This window comes from Bidens hawaiensis, unplaced genomic scaffold (assembly GCF_021521415.1).
Source record: "Bidens hawaiensis isolate Kalapana, Puna unplaced genomic scaffold, B.hawaiensis_p1.1 tig00065227_1, whole genome shotgun sequence".
Lineage (NCBI taxonomy): Eukaryota > Viridiplantae > Streptophyta > Magnoliopsida > Asterales > Asteraceae > Bidens > Bidens hawaiensis.
Genome location: NW_027501637.1, coordinates 1 through 23704, shown reverse-complemented (window position 1 = coordinate 23704; position 23704 = coordinate 1). Strand labels below are relative to the sequence as shown.

The 23704-nt window shown below is 30.7% G+C and overlaps 2 protein-coding genes across 2 annotated transcripts; both read right to left on the bottom strand.

The window, feature by feature from the left end:
• Positions 1-8494: 8494 nt before the first annotated feature.
• Positions 8495-9187, bottom strand: LOC143604462 (protein SENESCENCE-ASSOCIATED GENE 21, mitochondrial-like). Its single transcript, XM_077080933.1, has 2 exons — positions 9014-9187; positions 8495-8846 (listed from the first exon to the last, which is right to left on the bottom strand). Exons 1-2 carry the CDS (start codon positions 9076-9078, stop codon positions 8627-8629), a joined length of 285 nt encoding a protein of 94 aa, XP_076937048.1. The 5' UTR covers positions 9079-9187; the 3' UTR covers positions 8495-8626.
• Positions 9188-19341: 10154 nt separating this feature from the next.
• Positions 19342-20304, bottom strand: LOC143604459 (protein SENESCENCE-ASSOCIATED GENE 21, mitochondrial-like). Its single transcript, XM_077080930.1, has 2 exons — positions 20168-20304; positions 19342-19709 (listed from the first exon to the last, which is right to left on the bottom strand). Exons 1-2 carry the CDS (start codon positions 20227-20229, stop codon positions 19490-19492), a joined length of 282 nt encoding a protein of 93 aa, XP_076937045.1. The 5' UTR covers positions 20230-20304; the 3' UTR covers positions 19342-19489.
• Positions 20305-23704: the final 3400 nt, after the last annotated feature.

Here is a 23704-nt window from a genome sequence, read left to right as displayed (position 1 = left end):
AATTAGAGAAAACACATGTTGATTATCTTAACAAGCTTTCTCGTGTTTAACAATTTTTTCTAACAAAACCACGGTTCCTGAGCCTAACAAGATGAGACACTCTTGTAAGTTCCATACAAGTAGGGGTTGTCACAAATATCCGTAGCCGAATTACACGAAAATCCGAATCCAAAAATTCTAATTCGAATAGTGATTTTTAAAATTTTCGGATATTTCGGATATCCGAATTATCTATTTTAAAAATTAATAAATATTTCATAATAACCTTTAAGCTTTGTCGGCTACTGAGTAAACCTAAAACCATTTTCAACTTGTAAACCTTGGATAAAAAGTAGTTTCTTGTAACCTTGTATAAAAAGCAGTTACTTGTCAACCTTGTATATAAAGTAGTTTTTTTTGTAAACCTTGTATAAAAAGGTAGCTCGATGTAAAATAGTTATCTAGTAAATTCTTGTGTATACGTATAATAATTAGTCAAACAGTTTTCTTATATGGTGTGTAATTAAGCAAATAGTTTACTTGTAAGTTAGTGTATAAGTACGAGGAATTATAGAGCTACAAATAATGATCCGTCTTAAGTTTTCAAGAATGAAAATTTGAATAACCAAACCAAAACATTTTTGGTTTCCCGCCTTGTGGAGCAAATCTTGTGGTCTTGTTAAACAAAGACATCTTGTGGCACAAATCTTGTGGTCTTGTTAAACCCAAGACATCTTGTGGCGTAATTCTTGTGGTCTTGTTAAACTGAAGACATCTTGTTGCACGATTCTTGTTGTCTTGTTAAACCCAAGACATCTTGTTGTGCGATTCTTGTGGTCTTGTTAAACCAAGACATCTTATTCTTGTGTTTGTCTAAAACTTAGTAATATTGTATAAAACTTAGTTACAATATGTTTCTAGCATCAAATGGTCTTGTGATTGTAAAAAAAACAGGTTTTAGTATGTTTCTCCTCCAGATATAAAAGCAGTAAAAAGCGTAAAAGGGGGTCGTGAACTCACCTCATGAATTGTGATCAATGAGCGTAAGATAATGCACAGTCCCGATTAACTACCGGTCTAGATATGACTTTTAGAGGAAACTCTGTGATTAGTTAAAGAAAGAAGATCATGAACTCCTAGCATGTTCATACAGCCTTTAGCACTCATATACAATCTCTAGCGCGCGAATCCTTGAAGATTATATAGTGACTTATATGAATACCAAGATGGAAGAGGTCCAGTTAGAGGTACGGTTGAGGGGGCAAACTGATAAAATTTACAACATCAAGGGCGGTTCGGTCGATCTCAAAGGGGTGGTATGAAGGAGATCAAAAGCTAAGGGACTAAAAGAGTAAATCCAATAAGCTTGGTGTTTAAGGTTTTAGTATTTGTTTTCAAGTAAAACATAGAGTCTATGTTAGACAATAATACTAGAATATTTGTATAATAATAGATTATTTGTGTTTTAATGTAATTGATTCTTTTCATAGATTAGTTAGTCAACTCCTATTATTATGGAGTATATTCTTGTATCAATCATTATATATATTATTCTCAATCCTCAAGTAAACGTATTGAGGTTGATTTACCAAATATTTATATGGTAAACGTATCGGGCTATGGCAAACACAACTGTAGAAATTATTTGGATCACGCATTTACTACAGGAGTTAAATGCTTTAACACCGGATCGGCCCACTCTCCTTTGTGACAATAAAAGTGCCTTGTTTATGACTCAAAATCCGGTATCGCATAAACGTGCAAAACACATTGATCTTGACTATCACTTTATACGAGAACTTGTCACTTTGGGAAAATTATACACCCGGTTTGTTCGTACCAATCTTCAGGTGGCTAACATTTTCACAAAAAGCCTTCCCCGGGCGTCATTTGAAGCATTTCGCAATATGTTGCGTCTTGGACCGCCACCTTTCCGATTGAAGGGGGTGTTAGACAATAATACTAGAATATTTGTATAATAATAGATTATTTGTGTTTTAATGTAATTGATTCTTTCCATAGACTAATTAGTCAACTCCTATTATTATGGAGTATATTCTTGTATCAATCATTATATATATTATTCTCAATCCTCAAGTAAACGTATTGAGGTTGATTTACCAAATATTTATATTCTAGTTAGGATAAGTTTCTTTTTATTTTGTTTCTTAGGCATGTAAGTTAAGGTATTATATATACCTGGGTCATCTATATTTACGCACGATCGTTTTTCTTTTCTTAATAATAAAGAGTCGCATAATTAGTTCTGCATGTTAGATTGTCTTGCTCGATCCACTTTGTTTAACACAAACGTGATCCAATGCCTTTAAACATGGGCTGTGAGCAGAAGATAGCACAACAGCTACAGATTTTGCGCAGTCCGGCCATGAAGCTGATTTGGTGGTCGAAAACATAACCAAATTGAGTGAGACCAGTTGGGAATTTTAACTAAGACATAGAGGTTTAATCTCCAAGTGGAAAATGTGGATTTGAAGGTGTATAGGGAGAGATATGGGCGCCTTACTCCAGCTGAAATGCTTAGGCAGAAGCTGAGTAGCAAAGTGAGATGCGTGTTTGCTTTGGTTGAGAGAGAGGGAGAGTTGCTGAGTGAGAGAGTGTTGTTTATTTTGTGGTTGGTGTTTGTTTAAGAGACAAGGATAGTATGGTTTTGAAATAAAATAATCAAGTATGGAAAGTCTTGCTAGGTTAGATGTTAAACACATGCCAACTATCTCCGTGCATATAAATTTCATGTACTTAAGCATAATATAAGTTCAAACGTTCATACGCTTGTTAATCAAAATTTGTTTGCTAAATAAATAATAATAACGTCTGAAGAATCGTTTCGTGTTCAAAACTTTACATAAATAAAATAACTATAAAATAATATTGTAAGATATATTTTAAACCTTCTAGGTATGTCGATTCTTGTAAATAGTTTATTATCTATGTTCATTATCGGCAGACAGGTTCCGTAGTTTCAAGTAAGTTAAATAAAATTATATTATTAAAATGTAATGTATCATGCATGTGCGAGCTTATGTTGGACACACAGTGATTAAAATTAATGAGACTTAATCATGTAGGAATTAACGTGAAGATATTAAGTTTAATATTTGTATGAAAGATGAGCATTTTAGCAGGGTGTCACAAAGGCACTCGCCAAAACATGTTAGGTTTAGGGTGCAGTGTCCTTATTAGAGGTCCATTAAGATCAAAATCGGAAAGTTAAGTACGTAAACGATCTATGTAGCAATACATGTAGGCAAACTATAAACCTACACATAACTAACAATCTATGTAGCCAATATGTAACACTATCTACACGGTACATTAATAAACCTATACATAATAAATAATCTATTATTTTTATTTTACACATAAAACTAAATAATGACAAAAATACTAATAGCATACACTTGTAACATTTCTATGTAAACATTCGTAGTACCAAAAACATGCTACATGAAGTGTACACTATACATAAATATGTGTAGGAATAAGGAATTTGACGAATTTAAAGAATTATGAATGAAGATATTATGGTATTTAATTAAAAAGATATTTGAATAACAATATTATTTTTGATTAATAAAATAAAATACAAAAAAAGGTGATAGGTAATTATGAGTTAATCTAACTATACTAATAAAAGAAAATAATGAAGATAATATGACAATCTCACATTCATTCTTGGCCTAATCTCTCTTCTCATTCATTTGACTTATCCATGAGTTATGGAGCAAAACCATAATAACAAATAGGTCATAATTTCCTTTCCAATTCTCTAATCTCTCATTTAATTCTACCTAACAATCCATGGGTCATGGGTCAAGATAATTTTGGCAAATGATTTAATTTCATTTTTAATTATCTAATATCTCATCTTATTTATTCTAACAATCCATAGGTTATAGTTTAAAACAATTTTGAGAAACGATTTATAATTTCCATTCTAATTTTCTAATATTTCATCTCATTCATCATAGTTATCCACAGGTAATTGGTCAAAACAATTTATGTAAATATTGTATATATAAAATCGATTTTGTAAATTTGAGATTCTTGACTTCTTATTGTTTGTACTATATATTTTATTTTTACCTTTAATTTTGTTTATTTCTTTCAAATAATGAATCTTTTTATTTTTATTATTTGACAAATCCCGTGTAATACACGGGTTCAAAATCTAGTTACTAATAAATACCAACTAAATACCATTAATTACTCATTTTGACAATATCTTATTCATTAAAATCCTGGATAATTAATTTATTGTTAATTACAAAATTCCTATTTTTATTTAGAACCATTATTATTATTATATTATAGAATAATTTGAAAGTTTAGTGCCACTAGACCTTTTCTGGTTCAAGTGTCACCACACTGTTGCCTGCATCTATTTTTATGTTTTTTTATTATTATTTTAGTTTTGATATCGTAACGAATGTTACTTAAATCGATCAAATTCGTGACAACTTGCTGCTACAACGTCCGGGACCGGTAATGCTCGGGTTTTATTTTTTTTACGTAACGAACGTAATTGACATACCGTTGCAACGTCTGGGACTGACAACATTTGTGTTTACCAATGCCCAACTTTTACTCGCCGTCGCAACATCGGGGGCCACAACGCTCCGGTTTTACCAACTGAATAAAGTCATTTTAAGTATTTTTTTTATATGTTAATTTGACAACTTTATTTTTTCAGGTTTTAACGATTGGGTTTTTACCAAAGTTGTTTATACTAGTAATTAACTAACGCAGTCGATACTAACTGAATTCGCGTGACTCGCCATAATGACGCTCGGGTTTTACAAACGCCCGGCTTTTTATTGATTGAATATACATCATTATAAATATTTTTATTTTTTGTATGTTTATTCGACAAGTTTATTTTTTTGTTTTTAATTTTGGTATCGTTACGAATGTAATCGATACCAACCGAACTTTTTAACATGTTAATTTGTAGTTATACGAGCGTCGCTACTGATCCTGTGTTAACGAATTAACGTACACATTGTTTTTTTTAATTTAAGTGTCGGTATCTTAACGAACCTAACTCATACGAACCAAATTCCCACTTCAAAATGCGACATGACGCGAGACGAGTATATATACATATCTCAACTGCCCACATTGATCAATGGCTAAATGATATTTTATTGTTAATGTTTTTTTTAATCCAAATTACATATTTCTAATCATCTATATTGATATTTTATTCAGATCGTGTTTTTAAGTTTATTTTAATTATATTTTAATAGATTTTTATTGGAAAGTTACAAATTATTTTTTTTATAGTTTATATTTTCTTTAAAATTAATCTTTTATTGTAGAGGTGAAAATGAAATGAACTAAAAATTTGTGTACGCAAATGAGTTGTGTGTATGTTAAAATTAGTTGCGTGTCGGTGAAAATAAAAGAAACTAGCATACCACTAACAATCTATGTAAACAAAATACTACCTACAAAGTACATATATAAACCTATACATATTAAATAAATATTATTTTTATCTTACACATAAACTAAATACAATAAATGACAAAAGTACTAATAACCTACACTTATAACATTTCTATATACACATTAGTAATACCACCAACATGCTACATGAATTTGTGTATGCTATACATAAATTTGTGTAGGCTATATATGAATATGGTATTTGACGAATTTGACTAATTATGAATGAAGATATTTCTGTATTTAATTAAAATGATATTAATTAAAAGTATTACTTTAGATTAAAATTTTCAATTAAATTCTATTAATTAATTTAGATTAAAAATAATTTAATTCAAAAAAAGCTTTAGATTAAAAAATAAAATGTAAAAAAGGGTGATAAGTAAATTTGAGTTAATTACTAATAACTACCAATTAAATGCCATTAATTACTCATTTTGCCTATAAAATCAAGAGATCAAATTACCATTTTCATTAAAATTCTGGATAATTAATTTATTGTTAAATACAAATTTGCCAGTTTTATTTTGGAACATTTATTCTGGATAATTAATTTATTGTTAAATACAAATTACCATTTTCATAAAATCAAGAGACACTGTTTGCACTAACACCATTTTCCGTCTAAATCACCCCCTGTATATATATAAAACACTAACTCGAAAGTGGAGAGTTAAATGATTAAACAAATACGTAACTGATATCTTCTAGAAGACCCATATTTAAGGTAAAATCCAGAATTTATTCTTGCATATAAATTATTATTTTTATTAACTGTTGTGATTAAAATCTGAAATGACTAAATTTGGTGGGATAACTAACCACAAGTAAGATCACATGAATCAAAAATTTGGTGGGATAACTAACCACAAGTAAGATCACATGAATCAAGGTCTACGTGTTGTCCATTAGTGAATGTAACTTTTATATTTTGATTTGCACATTCACTTCATATTTGGTCAATTGACTTGTAATACATACATGAGAGAAGCTTATATTTCAAACATGTGAGTCTTAAATGTTTTGTACACAAACAATTGATATCATTAATTAATAATTATTATACTTTATATTTAAGCGCTGATATACCCTTTTGAATCTATTTATATACCGTCTAGTGTTGAAGCCCAACACATCAAAATCCATCAGATATACTAAAAAATGGTGCTCACAAAACCAATTAGGGAGACACTGGGAATGATGTTTCTTTGCTTTTCTCTTAGCCTTTTATTCCCATTTTCCGAGGGAGGTGGCAAGCCATCGGTATCAAGTTCTACAAAGCTACAACCTCCCCGTTGGTCTTCTTCCGAATGGTGCTTCTGGATACACTTTGGACCCTAGAAGTGGTCGGTTTTCAGTTAATCTCAGTAGTACATGTGAGTTTCATGTGAGAGGTTATAAGATCCAATATAGGCCCCCAATCACAGGTGTGATTTCCCAGAATAATCTCGGGGAAATAGATGGTGTAAAGGTAAAAAAAACATTCTTTTGGCTTGGTATATCGAATGTCAATAGGTATCAAGACCAACTCAGGTTCAAGGTTGGTGGTCTGGTAGACAAAGAATTTCCAGTCAAAAATTTTTACTCGAGTCCTAGTTGTATGCAGTTATAAACATTGTAGCGATAGTTCTGTTAGAAGCCTAGAAGGGAAATTAGATTTAACTGTGTTGATGTAATGCACATCTTGGATGAATTTGTTTAATTTGATTAAGAATAAAATATCAATTACATATGATTTGTTGGGTTATCAATACTTACTATATTATCAAAGCATATTATATTGAATTGAACAATGGTAGTGAGTTAGGTCTTTTAACACTTATACTCGTTTAACAAACTTAAATATGAAATTTATTTAACTCGGCTTGGTAATTAAAATTCACGGTTTAAAAAACCTACCCTAACAGTTGTGAGAAGCATGCTTCTACATTTGTGAGAGTTTGCGGATATTGGAGCACCATTTCGAGTTAAGTTTTAAATCAATCGAGTCGTATTCTCATTCCGATTAAAAGGCCCAAAAAATCACTTTGAAATTTGAAAAAAACTTAACGACAGTAAGTTATTTGGAACGGATGCCCAATAAAAATACATAGTGTGAAAGTTGAGACCGGACAAACCTGAGTCAAAACTGAAATTTTTTAAATATATATAATATGTTTTACTTATGAATGTTTGAAAATTTACCATATAGATTCAATTCGACTAATCCCTACTAATCTCGATTAATCGTTAGTTTTCATCTTACCATTCAATAACATTGTATGTTGGTGAATTAAGTTATTAATTAATAAATTTAAAAGTACACTTTTAAGTTTAATAAAAGAAATTGAGATATTTGAATTTTGAAATTATAAAGAAAAATAAGCCCAGACTAAAAAGCATGGTTTCAGAAGTTGCTAACGGTGTAAAGCCAGACGAGTTTTTTGCATCTAGGCTAATAAGACATTCACCAAAGTTTTTAATAAAACGACATATAACATGTTAATCATAAGGTAAAAAATTAGTAAGTTTAGCTTAATGTGGGGAGACATGGTGCAACCTGTCTGAGCCCGGCAAAAACACAATCGGCCGTCGATAACTCACTCATCCAATTTGATCCATGTGGGACCCGTCTTCATCATACAGACACACACACAAGCACTCTCTCTCCTCTTCATTCGGCGGGTATAAACACCCTTAACGGCTTCTTTCATGGAGCACCAGTGGTGGTGTAGCCGTGTTACATACCAAATAGTATAGGGGGTCTTTTGTAATTGTATTATAGTGTGAGGATTGAAATTGTAATAGATAGCATTGGTTCGTATAAGTATACGGATCATATAATAGAATGAGTATCGATGATTTGAGTATTCTTCTCTTATAATCTTCGATCATTCTATTTTGATACGTAACAAGCCGCAATACCCTCGATACCCAAATAGGGGTACCCGAGAATACCCGCTATACCGGTTCGAGATTAAACCAATTATTTATACAACTTTACACCCAACATTTATACCTTTATAGCAATCATTAAACCATAAAAATCAATTTTGAAATAATCATAACAGAGTCAATTGATTTGAGTATTTTCGTTAGCTTTTGGTTTTCGATCATCAAGTAACAAAGAACCATTAATTAAATGATTGTTGACTCAATAGTCTAGTCTAGTAACAACAATATTCATCTTTCAAGATTTTCAACTAAATGATCGGTTACGACGGGTTTTCTGTTTCAACAGCATTTCACGAAGCTCCGCGGCATCAATCTCGTTGGTCTGGCCCTCCGGCCTGTAGTAACCAGTTACCGGATCAGGAACCCATGGAGTCGACTTCTTCGATTCCTCACTTGCTTTCTTCATCATCGCAACTACACTTCCCCTCGACACAATCCCCTGAGTTGCAGTCGCATATCCACGTCTGTTCAAATCGTAGCATTGTTAGATAACAAATGAACAAAATTACTTTCAATCTCAAAACACAACACAACACAGCTTGTTGTCTGTTTGTCTTTTATTTTGACATAAACGCTACTCTTTTATGTTAATAGCTTAGCATATGGAAATTAAATTGTGACGCAAAATTACCTGGTGGCAACGAATGAGAGTTGATCGACGATGAAGGAGATTGAGATGAGCTTAGCGCTAGCCATTTTGGAGTTCGAATATGGAAACTGGAGAATTAAGTTATTGACGAATGAATGAATAATAATAATAATAAGGGAAAGACATGGGTATTTATAGAGGATTTAGAAGTGAAATTATTAGCTAGGTCAATTGTCATGTACGTGACTATGTTTAGGTACGTAGTTGCGCCGCTTCCTCCTTGTTGCTTGGGAAACTTTCATGAAAGAAGAATTCAAGTTCAAATTTAGTTGCCAAGTATGAGTCCAAAAAATGTTATAGATTCCCTTAAACCATTTTTTTACATTTTAAAAACCAACATTAATTGTTTTCGTTTATAAAAATTCTCTTAACAATATTTTAAAACAAAAATATATATTCACATAAAAAACGAACATTACATATTATGTTTTAGTAATAAAAGTTCCTTAACATGTTAAACTTGAAAAAGAAACAACGGCCCCGGAAATAGGGTGATTCAAATAAGGCAATGGAATTGGGCCTCCATCATCCCAAGGTTTCCGGTCTTAAAAGAAAAAGAAAATGTAAAGCAAATTGAGCGGCATGTAGGTCTGGGAAATTGGGAATTCAGAAACCTAGATTATTGAGGCCTAGTCGACCTTGAACAATGAAACGTTCAAAAATGTGTTCTTTATGTTGATTAGGTTTTAATTAGTATTTCGGCAAATCATTATCCATCCATTGTTCTTAAAGACATATTGGGGCTATGAAACTTGATTCTAGTGAAATTAAAGAATATACAGTTTACCATTTTGATTAGGTTCTACTATTTTTTATACAAAATTTACCATTTTTTATGTAATTATCTTCATTTTTCTGTTTGATGAAATTGTATTTTAACTTGATTTATGTTGATTGTTTATGTTTAGTAATTTGTTTGGTAAATTTGATTCAATGAAATTTAGAAAGAGGGTCTCAAATTCTTACTTCGCTTTAGGACTACACAACAATTAAGTCGGCCCTGAAAAACATATATCTCATAATTATTATTGGATGACGCCATGAAAACAATATTCGACAAATCACATTATAGTTGTGATAAAAATCATCTTGTTTTTATCTTTTAAGCGACTTTAAATTTATACAAATCATTTTATTTGTTTGATTTTTTATATATTTTTAGCTACATCATGCACGATCATATATTCTTATTAAATTAATATTTTAAATATAATCGTGGATGTTATAACTAAAAAAACTAACACACATAAAATATTTTGTATAAATTTAAAAAATTGAATTTTATCGCTATTGTAATTATAACCCTATTCATGAAACATGATCAAATACGTTTTATTCTTAACATGAAAATAGTGAGAACGGATTTGTTGTTATTATTAAATTTATTTTTATAGGTGTTTGCTGTTATTTTTTGTTCATATTTACTAATTTTCGAGTATGAGACGTTATAAGTATATGCTGATTTATATTTTGTTGTTATTCTTAAATTTTTTCTTTTGATGTTATAAGTATTTGTTGGTATATGCTGTTATTCTTTTGTTCTTGATTTTGATTCTTTTATTGTAATTTTTAGGTTTTTTTCTTTGTTATTACAAATCATTGTTTATGTGTATTGGTATTGTAGTTGTTATTGAATCTTACGTCCTCATTTTTTTTATAAATTGGTATTGTTTTCTACGTTCTCATGTTAAGATTAAAATGTACATGAACATTCCCCATTATTCATATCTTCTCTATGCCTTCCTGTTAATCGAATGGACAGATATTATTATAACTTTAATATACTTTTATAAGTTTTATTTCATGCCATTGTTGGTTGGTACTTGGTTTGTGAGACATGCCAAGTGGTCGATTGTTTTATACATGAATGTGCCCACTTGTGTAGTTGCGCCGCTTCTTCTTATTATCTGAGGAACTTTTCTAATAACAATAAAATCTTAATATAAAAGTAGTGATTATTCATTAATTATCGAAGTTAACATAAACAGATAATTGTATAAATGTGATGTAATATATATATATATATATATATATATATATATATATATATATATATATATATAAATAAAGTTTATATAAAATAGAAAACTAGTCAAAGCTAAAAGAATTACAAAAAGCTGGATGACCCAAACACCGAGAGCAAAACGATTATATTAAAATTACAAAAGAAAAATCTCCCCAAATGATCCAATCCACCTCTCTCATTGTTGTAGGGCCGTCCCGACAAGGTAAGCATGTAAAGGTTAGGTTTTAGGCCTTTAAAATTTTAAGGCCTCGTATTCTTAAGAAAAAAAAAGTTATTATACATACAAGGTATATTATTTGTATTATAACTATTTTAACATTCCATTGTTGTAGTGTGATGGTAAGAGTCCTTCTCTGCAAAACGGGATACACGCACTCGAGCCTTGGCATTAGCATTAACCCCGTTTTTTTAAAACTTCTTACGATCTCTCAGGGGACAACCCCTTTAGGCTTTAATATTAGTTTGTTTTGTAGATTGTAGGCATCGCTATTAGTTATTTTATTTCTTGGATGATTATCCTTTTTTACAGTGCTCATATATTTTTATTTTGCATTTTCTGTTTAATTTTCTTTCTAGCATATGTAATATAAAAGGATTATTTTTTTTTGGATATTTATGCAATTGTGTACTAGGACAATTTTGTATAAAGTTACCTGACATAACTTAAAGTTGGATTTTTTTTATTGGCAAATTACTTATATGTTTTAGTTGGGCACAAAAAGATATGTTTGGATTGTGCTTCATGGTTAATGGATCAAAATTGATTAACTGGTCAGATAAGTGATTAATTCAAACATATTAATTGAATTAGGGGGGAGGGGTGGTGGATGTGGTGGCATCACTCATCACACACTCCACCCAATCAAATGGTGTCACACCACCAACCTCAAATCCATCACATGTGATGGTTTTTTACTAGGGGTGGTGATGTGGTGTGGTGGTGTGTGATGGAAGATTTTTGTTTTTTTTTGCAAGATTAAATGTTACAAAGATAAATAAATAAAAACTGACAAAGAAATGGTTGATATAGGTCTCGTCACGTTTCCGCCAACTTCGCCGACTTTTATATCATTTTTATAGCATTCAAAAGTTCAAGGTTTAATTCGTAAATTATTCTAAATTCTGTTTAAAAGAAATATGAAAGTTAAGGGGTTAAATGTGTAAATTGTATTTAAAATATAATAATAATAATACTAACAAAACCCACAGCACAACTCCTTCTTCCCTGTTAATTTTCCGGCAATCCATCACCTCCGGCGACGGCTACCCCCCAACGGTCATAACCACCCCCTCCCAACGGCTCTTTTTCTTGGAATCAACCCTTCATCACGCGTGACACCCATCACGCAAACTCCCTTTTTTCAGCGTGACAAGGGGGCGGCGGCGGTGTTGAAAAGCCCATCACGGGTGATGGGGAGGCCACCACGCACCGCCCCGTCCGCCCTTAAGATAATACAAAAGGCCCCCTAATTTACTCCACTTTAGGCCTCCTAGTTGGTTGCTGCCGCTGCATTTTGCAATTTGCATGGTTAGTTGGTGATCAAAGGTATGATATTGCTTTTATGTCTTTGGCTGGATACAATCAAAACACAATAGCACATCAGGTGCTTCAATTTTAGAAATCAAAGGCTGCCTACAATCGCTCACCAAACCCGACCATTCCCCTGCCTTGAATATCGATCACTAACCTGGTATTAGTTATTTCGATGTCATTTAATTATAAAAGATAACACTCTTAACAGAACTATAAAAGGTGTTAATTGAATTGAAATGAAAATATTTGAAAATGCAATGTCTCTCAGTAAAAGAAAAAAGAACGACTGAACGAGAAAGTAAGAAAATAGTAAATGTAATTTTAATTATCAAAACTAAAACATTAAAAGTTATTAATAAAATATAGGACTTGTGTTCATTTGTCTAGTGCATCTGAAAAATAATAAATAATGATATTGTACATGCACACATGCATACTAATCTAACCGTAAAGTCACATTAAAATATATATTTGTCGTGTATAAAATAATGTGCAAGTGTCGAACTTGTATGGATGATATCGTTATTATTGGTAGTTAAATAACACACATCACACAATAATGCATGATGCAATGTTATAACACAATAATGCATGATGCAATGTTATAATATTGGTGGTTTACATGTGTCTTCTTATGGACTTCATGTTTTCAATTATGACTCTTATTTTTATTCATAACTTAGAAATTAACTTGAATCGGAAAATATTCATACTAATGAAACTTGAACCCAAATCCGACCCATACTAATTTGAGTCGAGTGTCAGGGATTTTTAAGGGGTTACGAATAAACCTGAATTACCCGTTTGAACCATGAATCTAAATGCCTAATTTAAAATACGTGGCATAAATAATTATATCGAAATGTCAATTTGTGATATATGATATGTAAGTTAACAAATTTTTAAAATAATGAAGATACCCCTTCATGATTTGTGGAATTCTCTCGTCAACAGAATTATAGGCAGCCAAGAGCCACTTACTCCATTATTTTTTTATTTAGAATATTAAAAGTTAATTGAATAGTTAAGTTATTGAGGGTTAGTTTGGATTGTAATCTGGTTTGCTCCACCAACCTAGATTGCCAATCTAGATTGTTTTATTTTCTTTTTTCAATTTCTTTTTTAACTTTAGGCCCGCCAATCTCATTATGAGATTGCCAATGATAATAGTCTTATGTATACTTGCTGAGTTATTTCGTAACATCTTATAGTTATTTTATGTAAGACAAATAAACACCCTTTTTTCATAGCAATATTCAAATTAATTCCATTGGTTTATGAAATAGAATACATTGAGAGTTATGAAAACAATATACCTAGATATGTTTATGTTATAATAACTCTGAGAAAAAACCGATTAATCAAACTAAACTTAAATTTAACTAAAAAAACTGAAGTAAAATGATCAACAATTATACATCCCTCCAATACTGAACTAAACCAAGTCACACTAAAGCCAAATTGTACAGCACCGAGGTTGAATGCTTGTTATTTGATTTATGACCCTAGTTCATTACTTTTGACTTAAATTTTAGACGGCTACTTGAACGTACCTTTTATCAAGAGTATTAAAACAAGATAACCATTTCAATGATTTCTCAATGTATATCTTTAATTGGATATTATATAGGTTTCAAATCTTTGTTTCCGATAACAGAAACCTTTTTGAGCATTTGTCGAACCCTTTCTATGCTAATTTTCAATGATTCTCTCTATATATAATTTACTCATATACAATTATTTTATTATTTTTTTATCGATTTATACATTCATAAAATTATATAGATCGATTAATAGTAACTATCAATTTTTCTTTATCAAAGAGATTCTATGAGGATATTTTGTTGTTTTCTCTACCTTTTTTCTCTATATTTATATTTATATTTATATTTATAGAGAAAATGAGTTTTAAAAATTGCTTTATACCTATCAAAAGAGTTTATATTAGATTATTATTTTTTTCAATTTTGAAGTTTTTATCCCATGCCAAATTTGCGTGACACTTGATAGAGAATGATGCATGTATCATCACATCATGCATGCATCATGACATATTGACATGCATGTATTCGGTGGCGGATTGAATATTCAAATGAACTATGAACAACTTTACTTATTATGAGTGGGTCAATTGTGAGATACGTGAATATGTCAAGTTGTGTAGTTGCGCCGCTTCTTTGTTATTTGGACACTAGCTGCTGCTTCTTCTCTTTATTTATTTTTTATTATTATAAACAATATAAAACGTAATATAATTTAAAAAAAAACACGTCATTAGTTTACTAAGACCATGAGTAGTCATAAAGCCCGTGTTCCAGGTATTATGCGTCACGTGGCGCATAATCATAGCTATGGTTTTTTACAAAAACATGGTGTAGTCATAAAGCCCCACCCCCGGGCATTAGGCGCCACGTGGCACCCACTCACTATTAATTTTATTTGTTTTTAAATAATAATTCATTTAAATAATTAAATATATAATTAAAAAACTACATTAAAAATTAAAAAAATACATTAAACTCATAAATAAAAATAATCGGTTTCAACTGAGCGTCAAGACGGTGAGTCTATTCAACTCAATCGGTTTCCTTGCGGTACCGAAACTAAAACAAAACAAAAAAAAAAGCAAATTTGGCATTCGATCGGTCTCTGACACGTTTGTTACGGTATCGAAACAAAAACAAAATTGACATTCGATCGGGTTTTCGTTAACCACCAAACACCAACCCAACACCCACCAAGACACCAACACAATATTTCTTTTTGTTAACATCCTCCTGGGAACACACACACCAACCAAAACTCTTCCATTTCATTCCAAAACCAAATCAGAAACCAAATACTCACGTCGCAGCCGCCTCCTCCTCCGCCGCAAGCTCGAAGCCAAATCAGAAAACAAGGTCTTCTTCCACCGCCGCAAGCTCGAAGCCAAATCAGAAAACAAGGTCTTCTTCCACCGCAACCGCTACAGGAGTTACTCACCGGCGGTGTCAACGGTAACCCATCTCCAGAAACCCTTCCACGGCTCCCAATGGTAACCCCCCCCCCAACGGATAGTTTTTTTGTGATATTTGAGCCAGATTTCGCGTTATATACAAAACTTTCGGAAAAACCCCCAAAACGCCAAGGGGCGGTGTGCCCCCGGCGTTATGCTCCAAAACGCCGGCTATAAAGAGCCATTACCAATGGTCTAAGTAATAATAGGATTAAATAAATACATAAAAGGCAGCTATTAAATTACCTATAAATGATTCAAGTTGAGTTAACATATTCAAGTCAAATTCTAAGTCCCGGTTAAGACAACATATATACTCTGTCTAAAGTAGGGCAATGAGACTCTTTAAATTGAAGAGTGTGGTAGCATAAATAAACAAAAAATGTCGTCGTTTTAAAAAAAACATATACATAAGAGGTTAATTAATATAAGATAACGGGTCAGATTATTATACAAATGAGAACAAAAATAAGAGAGGTAAGAAGAATTTATATTAACAAAAAAACTTATAAAAAATACTTAAAAAATCATAACTCGAAATTTAATAAAAAAAACAAAAAAAGTAAAATATAAAAATGTTTCCAGCGTCTTCCTCATTCTCCAAAAAAAAAAAACAATAATGAAGAAAAAAAATTTTATTGTGTCTTTTAATTTATCATTGTGTTTTTTTGTTTATTTTTGTCATTGATTGTATCTGTTTTTCTTGATATTATGTTATATTACTCAACAATATTTTATATTTTGTTCAATAATGTGTTATATTTTGCGATATAATGTGTCTTTTTTTATTTATTATTGTATTTTTTTTTTTTCATTGTATCTTTTTCTAGGCAGTTAATTTATGCTAAGATTAATTTACACTTCTTGTTTACCAAATTCCGTACAATATTACGAGCCAAAACCACAATCTTTCTGGATGACTGGATCCGGTAACTTGTTAATCGGTTTCCTAATTGAGTTTTTGTAGTTTTCTTGTTGGGTTTCTTGCATAGAAAATGATTTAAATAAGAAATCAAATTTCCCACACCTCACCTCCCTAACACTTTTCTCATTTCTCTTGCAATTTAACATATAGGTCCCATGTATTCTTTTACAGAACATTATTTTCTTCTTTTTTTTAAGCCCTTAGCTAAAGGTTTTCTTCACTCTCTCTCATCCATGTCATAAGCTACATTATCAAGGAAAACTAAATGCCTCTTTTTTTCTCTTGCGTTGGATATGATCTTAGCCTTGAGAAACTATACATGTATTTTGACAATAATTAACTCTACCTTGGATATACCTTATATAAAATTCTGTAACCATATGATATTATAGAAAATGTGTTTTTATTTACTTTAAAGTTTAGGATTCAAATACATTGAACGGTTTGGAATTAAAAAGATTCCACCCACACATATAATATAAATCTTGTGGTCAACACATGTTCACGATTTATGTTCCAACTTCCATACAACCTAACCTTCCAAATCAACCACTCAACTCTAAGTTTTCTAAATGAATGATTATATAGGCATAAGTATATTAGTGATGGTGTTTGAACATGAACGATTTTTGTGTATGTGGGTCATATTCTTTTGATCGGTCAAGTGATTTCTACACGAATTTGTCCACTTGTGTAGTTGCGTTGCTTCTTGTTTTCTTTGGAACTTTTATAGGATATAGCTTATTATAGTAAAAAAATTGTAGACTTAATATATATATAAATAAAGATGCACGTGTGATAATTTATTAGTTACTAAAAGTTAAATGTTAAAAGATAATTGTATAGTTATATAAATATATATTTAAAAGATAATTTTATTGTTTAACTAGAGACAAAAGTTAGATTATAACTTTTTTTTATATACAAATCGTGAATGAATGACTTGAAACTTCACACAAACTGTCACAAAGTCCCTAACGACACCACTGCCTTGGTGCTCCTTTTTCTCTGGCGTCCCTTCTTTTGGATGCAGTGGTGTGTAACGCCAACTTCTAGTGGCATGGCAGTGACTTACCGTCTATCATACATGGTCTTATTGCATATCGATGTAGATGAATTAAATTGGTCAATATCCGGTTTACCCAAATTTAATTCAAAGGTATGAATCAAAACTGATATATTTTATTGAATGGGTTAGCTTGTTATCACTTTATTAGTTAGGTTTACCATACCTAAAGTAGGACATAACATAAATATATTGATTAGGGGTAACATGCTAACATTTTATATTGAATGGTTTAGAATTAAAAAGATTCCACCCACACATAATATTTTATGGTCGGCATATGTTCCTGATTTGTGTTCCAAGTTCCATATAACCTAACTTTGCAACTTGATCATCCAATTATGATTTTTCTGAAATATTTATATGCGTTTCTATATTTCTTTTAATAATTGTAACAACATAATATATTTCCATATATATCTTTTTTATCTGTGTTCCAAATTCCATATGATACTGACTGGTACCGATCCCGAATTTCTTAAAAACTAGTTACCGGCCAGTATCGTAGGTAAAAGTTCGTTAAATATCGGTGCCGGCCGATACTAATACCCATTTTCTTTACTTGGTACTGATATAATAACGGGTACCAGTTGCTCATTCCTAATCATGTTAGCATCTAAATAGATTTTCAAGTTCACATATATTTTTTCTTTTAAACAACAAGAGACTATATAAACAAACTAGTATATTAAATAGGGTATCTATTTACCCATATCATTAAAATAAAACCATTATTCACATGCCATGCAACTAGAGTAACTAATTATGATGTCAACTAAGACCATCTTCAAGAGTTTTTTGTTACATCAGTTTTCTTAAAAAACATATTTTTTACTCCAACAATATACATTCTCAAACCATCTTTACATTTACACATTATCACTTACTTATACATTTATTTTTAATAAGATTTTCACAATACTATACAATACTTAATTTTTATTTAAATAAATAGCAATATAATAAATTGATATATTTTATTTTTTTCTCTTATTTCAACATGTATAGTTTTTTTTAATACCATAAATTTTTTTAAAAATGTGCATTTCTAAGGATTTAAACATACCATTTTATTTTCGTAAATTGGGACAACATATTCCTAAACCAATATGTCTTATAGCATTCATATCGTATCCCTTATTTTATGTGATGAGAGTTTTTATAATGTAAGTAGATGATTGAGAAAATTTAATGATTTTTTTTATATATTTAAAAATTTAATGTTCACACTCTATATTTTTTAATATATTTTAAAAATGGTTATGAATTGAGAAAAAAAATAATTATGATAGAAATATAAAATAGTGTTCTTAAGTATAATTATAGGTTTGAAGATTACTAAATTATATTAAATGTAATGTGGCAAAGCATCTATTTTAAAAATATACATATTATTCCAATCTAAAGGACTTCTTTTAGAACCAATTATTCAAATTCTAATATATAAATAGATATCTTTTAGTTTTGTGCATATAGTTAATTTATTTTTCTCATATTCCGGTTTATATTTCGATTGTTGTTTTAAAATAAATTCATATTTTCATATTTGAATTCCCTTTCAACAAATCAAATTTCAAGTGTAGCACTCCAAATAACCAAAACTAATTCGATGAAAACCTTAAATTTACAACCCTTAATATCAAATTAAAGATACATACGTAAAACTTACATAAAATAAAAACATCTGTATTTAATAAACACATTTCCTCTTAAAACAAACCATATACGCAACAGTGCAACACATAACAAAACAAGACATTAAAAAAGTACAAACAAACTAATCCTTCATCGTTGCTGACCAAAACATCAACAAGACAAGTTACATATGTGTAAAATCGGATGAATAAAACCAACAAGCTAGCTTCATTCATCTTCATCTTCTAATAAACCGATCGATCCATTTTCAACTAATTCAGTTGCGTCGGTTTTTCTGTTTCAACAGCATTTCACGAAGCTCAGCCGCATCAATCTCGTTGGTTTGGCCCTCCGGCCTGTAGTAACCGGTTACAGGATCAGGAACCCATGGAGTCGATTTCTTCGATTCTTCACTTGCTAATTTCTTCATCATCGCAACTCCACTTCCCCTCACGCTTCCGGTTACAATCCCCTGAGTCGCAGTTGCATATCCACGCCTGTTCAAAACATGATCGTTAGATATCGAATCAACACTACTTTTCAATCTCATATCACACACCATAGTTGATGGTTATACAGGTGTGCATGAAACTGAATTAACCGATCAATAATAAAAAAAATTCATCCAGAGCAAAAACCGACCATTTGGTTTTCTATGTTTTCAACCAAACTTTTGTGTCAAAACCTTAATATGTAAATGTTGTTTACCAAAATATTTTATTTTAGTATAATTGTATAAATTAATTAATTATTAATTAAATTAAGGGTTTAGGATCTATTTTATTTTCTTATAAGATAGAAAAAACTGAAATTTGAACACAAACACTGATTTTTCTACTTCAATTTGAGCCCAGAACCGACCCATGCACACCCCTATCACTAGATTAGATATTTACATTTATTTTACGAAAAGATGAACCATACAAACAATTGGACTTAAACGCAAATTAGTTACCTGACGGCAACAAGTGAAAGTTGATCAACGACAAAGGACGAGATACGCTTAACACTAGCCATTGCGTCAAGTCACTCGATAGGTTGGAAATATAGAAGCTTCGAGAATGAAAGCTTGCGTTGAAGACTTAGAAGAAGTTGTTATTGACGAAGAATGAATTGCATGTGTAAACTATTTATAGGCTGAGAAATGGAACTTGGAAGAAACAAGTGGCAAAATTGGGCCGGGGCAAATAAGTTGACAGCTGGGCCCCGGCGTCCGTAACGCGTCATGAAGAGGCGTTTTCCGTTTTAGCATAACAGCCGTCGATCGTCAATTCCTGTTTTACTTTCTAAACTTTTAAGTTTAAGTCAAAAGAAGCAGTTCAACTTAGAGGAGCACAAATCGGGTATCAAAAAAACCCGGTTCGGGTATGATGAGGTATTAGAAAATCGGGTATTAGCAATACTCAGGTTGGGTTCGGGTCCGAGTATTGCCTCTAAAAGCTATACCCTATGTATCGGGTATAGAACCGGGTATTCTAAAACCGGGTATTGAAAAAAACCATATTTTGTTATAAATATATTAATATTATGGTTATCAATACCTAATATAGATTAGCTTTCTCTCCAAGTTTTCCTATCCTATATATGCATCTCATTGTACCTCCTTGTATGACACACCTATTAATGAAATCTCTCTCTTTCTCCCTACATCTCATGGTCATATTGTTTTAGCTATTAGGCTTGTTTCACAACACGTTATCAGCACGAGTTGCTTTCAGGAGTTGGATTGCATTATAATAAGCCCCATAAAATCCGGTAATCATTGAGAACCTCGTAACGGATTGAGTTGCTTCTATTCTATAGAAGGTAATTTACGAACCAATGCTCTCTATTGTTTTATATATATTTTATATATCTGTACTATTTAATTTTTGGGTTTTAACATGCATCCCAACGAGTGGTATAGCCTTTTACCGACATACCTTGTGCTGTGCGTATTTACTATTTTGGTTTATCTATTCATATTCCCATCAATTGGTCTATTAAATTGATTTCTTAGATTAAGACCACTATTTTTATTAATTATAATAAAAATTTTAAACAAAGGGGTTTATATGGTGTAAAAATGAGAGAATTTAAAAAAAATAAATTTGATTTTCCCAAAACTGTATTGGCAATTAATATTGATATTGTGTTGACTAACTATGTGTATTCTATGTAATAATGATGTTTATTCAAATTATGAATAATAAATAAAAAGCTCATGCATTTAGACCCTTTTAGATTATTAGAAAAATCTATAATGTTTGTTATGACAAGTTTAATATATCATTGAATAACATCTCATCTAATGATCGGAAATATACTAAACCGTTATATCATCATATAATTTCTATTATTAAGAAATCATATTTGTTACAACTACATAACTTCTATATTTGTTTGTAAATAAATAATGAAAAAATATTTCATAGTTTTATATAAGTTGTTTATATGATGATACATTTGACTTAGAATGGATTGATTAAATAGTAATCAAAAGAAAAGGTAAAACCGATCTCGTGTTGCTATTTTAAAAGGTTTTAAGTTTTTTTTATTTCAAGCTAAAAAATTATCATCGAATTTTAATATCAAACCTAGCAATATAGATTATGTCGTGTAAAAAACTTTTGAAATATAAGAGAACTATTTGTGATTATGGTTTGCTAATGCGATAAAATAATAATTTTGTTGAGCAACTATTTTTCGTTATGCAAATAGTTATATTATTGAGTAATTTATCGTTATCTTGTATCATATTGAATGTATAAACTTTTATTATTTTGCTAGAATAATAAAAAAATAATTTTCAGCATTATCATGTGTGCTCGTTAAAGAGGTAATCACAATATATATTGTTTATTATTGCTTGGCATGATTGTATTAACAAGTAAAGCTATAAGTTGTTGTATCACGTTAGATGTGTATGGATGTTTTTGACATATCTTACTGTATTTATTTATAATACTGTTATATGTATTGTTGGGTCCGATGTTTATATCATTTACATGATAATAAAATTTATGAGCTACTTTAAGCAATATAATTACGAGGACACTACACATCTTCGATTAATACTGTTATTATTGTACATATCTGAGTTGAGTAACTATTTTTTTTTTAAAAAGTTTTTATTTATTTGTTATCACTAAGATGAATAATATGATATACTTTGATATAACACCAGAAGTGTTATACTCTGCAAATCCCATTATTCTTTTATAAATGGTCGTATAATTTAAGACCAATAAATCTCACATAAGCCGATCATGTAATTGTTTCTCAATTATGTTAATGGAAAGATTATTTTCCACACCTCGAATATGTTCTTCAAGTAACAATATTATTATATGAGCATGAAGGTTTAAAGCTCATACATGTATGTTCGAGGAAATAATGAAAAACCTTGAATTTTGTTTGGTTCTAATCCATTCATTGAGGTGAACGTGACTATAAAAATGATCACCGTATATATCATGACAAGGAACATAATTATGAAAACTGTAATGGTGATCATATTAATAATGAGATCGAACCCCGCAGGTGGCAAAGAGATTGATCATATATGAAAACAAAATGTGGAAATACAAAAGTGAAATCACATGATCGTTTGAAACGATAATACAATGTTCTTTCATTTATAGTCTTGCATTAAAGAAGCTTACTACATATATGATCATAAACCTAAAGTTTATGGATCATGATTATCTAATGGCACGACCGGTTAAACCACACCAAGTCAATGATGTGAAATATATTGAGGAACCAAATGATTCTTCATAATACTTATACATGTCTATTGCTCTCAAGGGAAATTATTTATTTACAAACTGGAGGAGGGTGTGAATCCCTAGATGTGATGGAATTGAGAAAAGGATACACATATCCTAACATGATACCATTTAGTGTTTTGAAAATCGATGCATCGTCTAAATGGTTATCAAGATCGCAAATTCTTGTTTGCATGATCTATGACTTAGCTAATAAGATAGCAAGCATATTATTCTAGATTGGAATATTTACATTCGGTTATAATAATGAATTTGATTCCCAAGTTAATAATGATCATTTGGAATAATTGTTGAACTTCATAGCAGATTATGTTATTACATAAATGGTTTCGTTAAAGACGATTACTCAATGTCTGTAATTGGTTGCAAAGGCAATTATCACGAGAGCAAAGGTTCATGTTTGTATTTGAGTACATATGATGTTACATGTCTTAGAAACTAATTCACATCAAGCCAACAAGTTATTATACTTCCTCCCCATTATAATTGGTTTTTGGTCAGTAACCAAGCATTTCTCATCAAATATTTCGTGTGTGTTGTATACTGAAATTAATCCACCATAAAACACAAAGATGAGGTCACAAAGGAAGTTGGGAATTTATGTCGGTATTAAATATTATTTATGATTATATACTTAGAGCCGCTAATGAGATATTTGCTTATGGCTCATTAGCTTTCACTTTAGTGAAACAACATTCCCAACATTAGAGGGAGATTTAAAG

Excerpts from the sequence above, each read along its gene's own strand:
- LOC143604462 (XM_077080933.1), bottom strand. The coding sequence starts at position 9,078 with ATGGCTAGCGCTAAGCTCATCTCAATCTCCTTCATCGTCGATCAACTC. Across the intron at positions 8,847-9,013 it reads CTCTCATTCGTTGCCACCAG|ACGTGGATATGCGACTGCAA; the intron begins GTAATTTTGCGT and ends CGATTTGAACAG.
- LOC143604459 (XM_077080930.1), bottom strand. The coding sequence starts at position 20,229 with ATGGCTAGTGTTAAGCGTATCTCGTCCTTTGTCGTTGATCAACTTTCA. Across the intron at positions 19,710-20,167 it reads CTTTCACTTGTTGCCGTCAG|GCGTGGATATGCAACTGCGA; the intron begins GTAACTAATTTG and ends TGTTTTGAACAG.